This window comes from Suncus etruscus, chromosome 9 (assembly GCF_024139225.1).
Source record: "Suncus etruscus isolate mSunEtr1 chromosome 9, mSunEtr1.pri.cur, whole genome shotgun sequence".
NCBI classification, from domain to species: domain Eukaryota; kingdom Metazoa; phylum Chordata; class Mammalia; order Eulipotyphla; family Soricidae; genus Suncus; species Suncus etruscus.
Genome location: NC_064856.1, coordinates 99,682,432 through 99,688,626, shown reverse-complemented (window position 1 = coordinate 99,688,626; position 6,195 = coordinate 99,682,432). Strand labels below are relative to the sequence as shown.

The 6,195-nt window shown below is 33.0% G+C and overlaps 1 protein-coding gene across 1 annotated transcript; it reads right to left on the bottom strand.

Moving 5' to 3' along the window:
* Positions 1-2,126: 2,126 nt before the first annotated feature.
* Positions 2,127-3,065, bottom strand: LOC126018675 (olfactory receptor 1052-like). Its single transcript, XM_049780774.1, has one exon. The coding sequence runs from the start codon at positions 3,063-3,065 to the stop codon at positions 2,127-2,129; it is 939 nt and encodes a 312-aa protein (XP_049636731.1).
* Positions 3,066-6,195: the final 3,130 nt, after the last annotated feature.

Sequence of the window (6,195 nt, the reverse complement as noted above, 5' to 3'; positions counted from 1 at the left end):
GCAAGGCAGAGGCCTTATCTCTAGCTCCTCCGCTCAGGCTTAGTGATATCCATTTAGTTATAATATTTTGTTATTTTATTTAATTTATTTTCTTTTTTTCGGTTTCTGGGCCACATACAGTGATATTCAAGAGTTACTTTTAGCTATGCACTCAGAAATTGCTCCTGGCAGGCTTGGGAACACCACATATTAAACCAGGTCCATAGTAGATGGGCCACATAAAAGTTAAATGCCCTATTGCTGTGCTATCGCTCAGGCCCCCCCTTTTTTATTTTAAAATATTTTAGAAACTTCCTGCCTTTCTAACATTGTTCTTGGTAATCTATCTTCCCAGAATGTTCTTCCTTTAGAACTTTCATTGACCAGCAGAATCTTATTATTTTTCTTCTTTTAAAAAAATTATTTTACTAATTAAGAAAGTTAGAAAATATTTTAGTTGTGTCCAGCTATTCTTCTAAAAAAATCTAAAAATGTCTAAAATTTGGGGGAAAGATTTTCTTTATCTGTGTCTTCACTCTGTTCCTTCTCATTTACTAAACCACAATACGCTTTACCTGCCATATATTTTTCTCTGCAGCTTAATTATCTTTCTGTCGTCATATTCTAATATCATTAACACTGAAATTATAATAATTTTTCTAAAATGTTGAACTTGCCATTTATTTAGGGCAATATTTACTAGCCAATAAGAGAATGAAAGTATGTGTTACTAATGAACCTTAATTAATATGATCCCAAGTATTTTGGCACATGTTTTTTTCTACTGCTTTTGCTTAAATACCTGTGCTAGAGACAAAATCATATATATTTTATCTTTATATACTCCAGAAAATAAATTAAATGAACTTATTTTCTTGCTCCTTAACAGTTTTATAAATACCTTTATGTTTTAATTAAAAGTAATTGAAAAAATAAAGATATAGAATTTAAATATATTGTATATATAAACTTCAATTAAGAGTGTTTTTCCAATTTTTATTTTTATATATTATTTTGTTTATTTATTTATTATTTATTTATTTTGTCTTTTTTAATTTACCTATCTACTTTTTGTCGATTTCTTTGTTTTGGTGTGGTTATTGAAGTTGTTGTCTCCATTTATGTATTTTTTTTTCTTCTTTTCTTTTCTTTATGTGCTCTGCCTTGTTTTTTGTCTCAAGACCATGGCTTTTTGTAGTGCTTATCTTTATTGTTGGAGTGCTCACTGGATATTTTATTTGACACTTCTTTTTCTACTGTTGGGGTGTTTCACCTTCTTTTTTTTCCCTTTGTCTCTCAAACCGATGATGAAGCCTCTAGAAGGATTCTGCCCATTTTCGGCATATTTGATTTTCACCCCAGTTTAATACTTTTCTCTTCTTCCAAAAAAACACATAACTTAAACTATCTAGTCCTGCCTCCCAGTTAAAGGGGGAAATAAGGGAGATACCAAGACCAAACAGGTGTAAGACTACTAAATAGTAAGCTAGGTACAGAGGGGACCACATATTCTAGCAGCCCCTGGGGTGAGGGAGGAGGATATGGGAAGTAGGACAAGAACGGAGGTGTAGGGAGGACAAATAGGTGATGGGAATCCCCCTGATTTTATGTAAATATGTACCTAAAACATTATTGTCAACAATATGTAAGCCACTATGATCAAAATAAAAATTATATTAAAAATAAAAAGAGTGAGTTTTTCCTAAACCATTTTTCCCAAATATGAGAAACATATTAAATAAAATTTGAAGACATCTATATTTAGCTTAATGATGCCAATATTAGGACAAGTATTGATCATTAAAAAAACATATGAAAAAAACATTTCTTTATTCCTCTAAGTTAAAGCATTTGATAGTTACTACTGGAGACTTCTTGGGTCTAAGGAATACAAGATTCTTTTACTGTTATAGTGAAGCCCTTTTAAAATTGATATGAAAATTGTAATAAGTTCCAACATCTTATCTGCAAAAATAATATAAAAATGTCACAATAAGTTTAAAATTAGAGTGATTTTCTGTCTTTGCTTGAAATTTAATACTCAAGTTTCAGATACTATGAATATTCTTGATTGTATTTGTGGTAGAGTTTGAAAGAAAGTTTATTATTTTCAGCTTAATGCTAAATGAGAAAAAAACCTGTTTGGGTCAAGTGGATGTTGACTTCCACCTTATTGTCCTTTTTGCTGCATCTTTCACATCCTTATTTCTCAGGCTATAAATCAGTGGGTTTAGCATGGGAATTACCAATGTGTAAAACACAGCAGAGACCTTCTCCTGTTCCAGGGAATATTGAGAGCTTGGCTGAATATAACTGAAAGTCACAGACCCATAGAATAAGGTCACAGCAGTCAGATGGGAGACACAAGTGGAGAAGGCTTTGCGCCTCCCTTCAGCAGAGCGGATTCTCTGGATGGCAATGATGATCCGGATATAAGAGACCATGATGACAATAAAAGTGAACATCGCAATAACCCCAGAGAATATTAAAAGTAGCATCTCATTGTTATGGGCATCTGAGCAAGACAGCTTCAAGAGTGGGGGGATGTCACAAAAATAGTGATTCACAATGTTAGGACCACAGAAGTCCAGTCGGAGCAGTCCGATTGTATGTGTCAATGAGTTAATGAGTCCACCTAAGTAAGATGCAAGGACCATCTGAATACAAACCCCCTGGGTCATTATTACTGTATACATTAAAGGATTAGCTATTGCCACATACCGGTCATAAGCCATCATAGCCAGGAGGATGCCCTCTGTGGTTACATAGACAGCAAAAAAGAAACTCTGGAAAACACAACCATAAAATGTGCTGGACCTGTGCTTTGATAAGAAATTAATCAACATCTTAGGAGCAAAGACCGTTGAATAGCAAATATCACAAAAAGAGAGGTTGCTGAGAAAGAAGTACATTGGAGTATGGAGCTGCACATTTAACCGGATCAAGATGATCATCCCCCAATTACCTACCAGAGTAATGAAGTATATAAAAAAGAAAATCAGAAAGAGAGGGATCTGCAGGTCAGGGTTTTCAGTTAAACCTACCAGAAGAAATTCCTTCACTCCTGTATGATTCCAGCCTGCCATGGATTCAGGTTTATGTAACTCTTTATTTGTTGAAAGATGATCAGGCCACTCAGATACAAAAATTGATTATTTCTTTCATGGTCTGTAATCCACTTCAATATAGAACACTGGCATTTAGCCTGTAATTAGTAAAAGTAAAGAGATAAGTCTCAGTGGTTTACATCTATAAATTAATATATTTAGAGACTGTTATTTTAGAGAGGTAGTTTATCCCTTGCATATTAGATGCCACATTAAAAATGGAAAAAGAATAAAAAATTATATAAGAATAATCTGAAAAAAGAATAATCTAGCAATTGAGTATATTATGATTCACAACCAGAACACACCTCATACCCAAATTTTTGATTCAAGCTATAGTATTCACGAGTCTTTTACCTGCTCAGATTTCCCATTTAGAAGATTAATGACTGTGGTCTCTTCCTAAAGAGTAGAACTTTGAGAAAAGTGAAATGTTTTATGCTTGTATTTCAAGCCTTAAAACTAACAAAATATTGAAGTAATATTTAACATGAATACATTTCTCTCTTGCATTTGCATAACTTTTTATCCTTTATAATCCTTGTTTGCATCAACATTAAAACCACAAATGCAACTTTTATAGAGAAGCAAGACATGATTGAATATGACATACTAAAATGGCATTCTGGTCTACTTTTAATTATTTATTTTGGGGTGTAGAAAATACCTGATTATGTTCAGAATTACACCTGGTTCTGCAGGAACCAGGAATTCCTCCTCAAAGTGTTCAGGGGACAGTATGGAGTGCTGGAGATTGAACCCTGTGGTTTGGCCATAAGCAAGCATTGTGCTTTATCTCTCTGGACCCATCTGTTCTATCTTTAAAAGTATATGCAGACACTTGGTTTTGCCGGGGTTTCTTTAAACTATTTCTATACAATGTTTTTACAATTATATTTAATATTAATAAACGAATTCATAACTAATTGTATGTTATTAAATTTGTATTCTTTTCTGTGTTACAAGTGTTATTCTATTAGCATTAGATGAGAACATTTCATTCTTTCAAAGAAGTCACATTTTCTTAAGAAAATAAAGTAAGCAAACTTTGATATTATGTCTAATAAAGAGAATGCCAAGATTAAATTTAAGGAGTATGAGTAGAATGATATGGCAGGATCCCTACTTTTGCGATTAGTCTCATATTATTTTTGTTTGTCTGTGGGCTATATTTGGCAATGCTCAGGTATTATTCCTGGCTCTGCATTTAGGAATTACTTATGATTGTACTTGGTTATGTAATGCTGGGTTTCAAACCAAAGTTTGTCACAAGCAAGGCAAATGTCCTATGTGCTGTACTATCTCTTCTGCACTTATTTTCATATTGTCAAAATAAATTGTCAAATTTTGTCAAATGTCAAAAATTTCTAAAACTGACATCTTAGAACACAAACTTTCATGTAAGAGATTGGGAAAAATACAGAAGATGTCAAAAAGGCTGCATGGATTATAGTGCTAAGAAAAAACGTGATTTCTACTGAGATCTTGAAAAATAAATTTCAAGTATCTCTGAGTCAAAAGCAATATGCTCATTATATGAATGAGCTTGAATTTCTCACTGATTGAAACTATTAATTAGATCCTATAAATAATTTTGCATCAGTTGTCTTAGGCAGCACAGTGAACTCACCTTAATATATCCAAGTAAAAGATAATACTTTATTTAAAAGAGCAGTGGGTGTTTTTGCTAAATAAAATATTATATAAAATTATTCTTTTCTAAACTAGAACCAATTTTTTAAAATTAGAATCTAAGTACTATTTGTATTAATGTTTCCTATTGGCTATTTTTTTCTCCTCGAAAGCTGTGAAATGTAATGTTAATAACACCTCAAGGGATTATGTTGTAACTACTTTGCTGTTAAAGTGCTAGATTCAGAATATGTTACATTATACTGATCCAGTCAACCAGAATTTGTATAATATTTATATTTACCACTTAGAGAAATATGGGAAAATAAATTACTTTCAACTAGTCAGTATCAGTTTTCACATGTAAAAATTACCTTATGCATGATAAAGATGGGCATGTCATAATACGAACACAAAAACAGAGAGAGGTATGGTAGGAGGAAACCAAGTGTAATTTAGTTAAATAAACAATACTTTTTTTGGTGTTTGGGTTACACCTGGCAGTGTTCAGGGTTTACTCCTGGCTCTGCACTCAGAAATAGCCCCTGGTACTCATGGGGAACCATATGGGATGCTGGAATTTGAACCACCTTCCTTCTGCATGCAAGGCATAAATGACCCACCTCCATGCTATCTCTCCAGCCCCAAACAATATATTTTTAATATTGGTTTGTTTATTGAGCTCATAATAAAAGCAGTAATTTCAGAAATAAAGTTTTATGAAAATTCAAGGTATGCTATGTACTTATCCTATTATAACAGTAATATTACAGTATAGTTCATGCTCTGGGGAAATGCATGGTTTTTGCTACAATTAGTGCTTTGTCCTGATCAAAGATAACTTTCTTTTTTTTTTTTTTTTTTTTTTTTTGGTTTTTGGGCCACACCCGTTTGATGCTCAGGGGTTACTCCTGGCTATGCGCTCAGAAGTAGCTTCTGGCTTGGGGGCACCATATGGGGCACCGGGGGATCGAACCGCCATCCGTCCTATGCTAGCGCTTGCAAGGCAGACACCTTACCTCTAGCGCCACCTCGCCGGCCCCAAAGATAACTTTCTTTACAAAATTAAAAAGTATCAATTATATTTAAAAAAATACATGGACTTTTATATACTAATTTAGACTCAAATGCATTTTCTCCTTTTGAAATGCATGAACAAAATGGGTAAAACTATTTTGTGAAAAACATGAAACTTCACAGTATATTTTGTATAATTTATGACTTTGGATATCTATTATATGACTCTCTTCAGAGTCAATATCTGACTACCAATGCTGAATGTTATACTTGAAGGACTTGAAGGTATGATATTTGAGAAATGTCACAAAATTAAAAACATTTTCATTTAGGTGAATAATAAAACCAAGGTATAGTCTTATTGGAGACTTAACGGTTTTTACAAAAGGGTTCTTGATATTGTTGGGCTATATTTGTTTTAAAAATAAACATTTCACTGTGTAGTCTCATAGACACTTGC

Bases quoted from the DNA above. Each gene is read 5' to 3' on its own strand.
- LOC126018675 (XM_049780774.1), bottom strand. From the start codon at position 3,065: ATGGCAGGCTGGAATCATACAGGAGTGAAGGAATTTCTTCTGGTAGGT.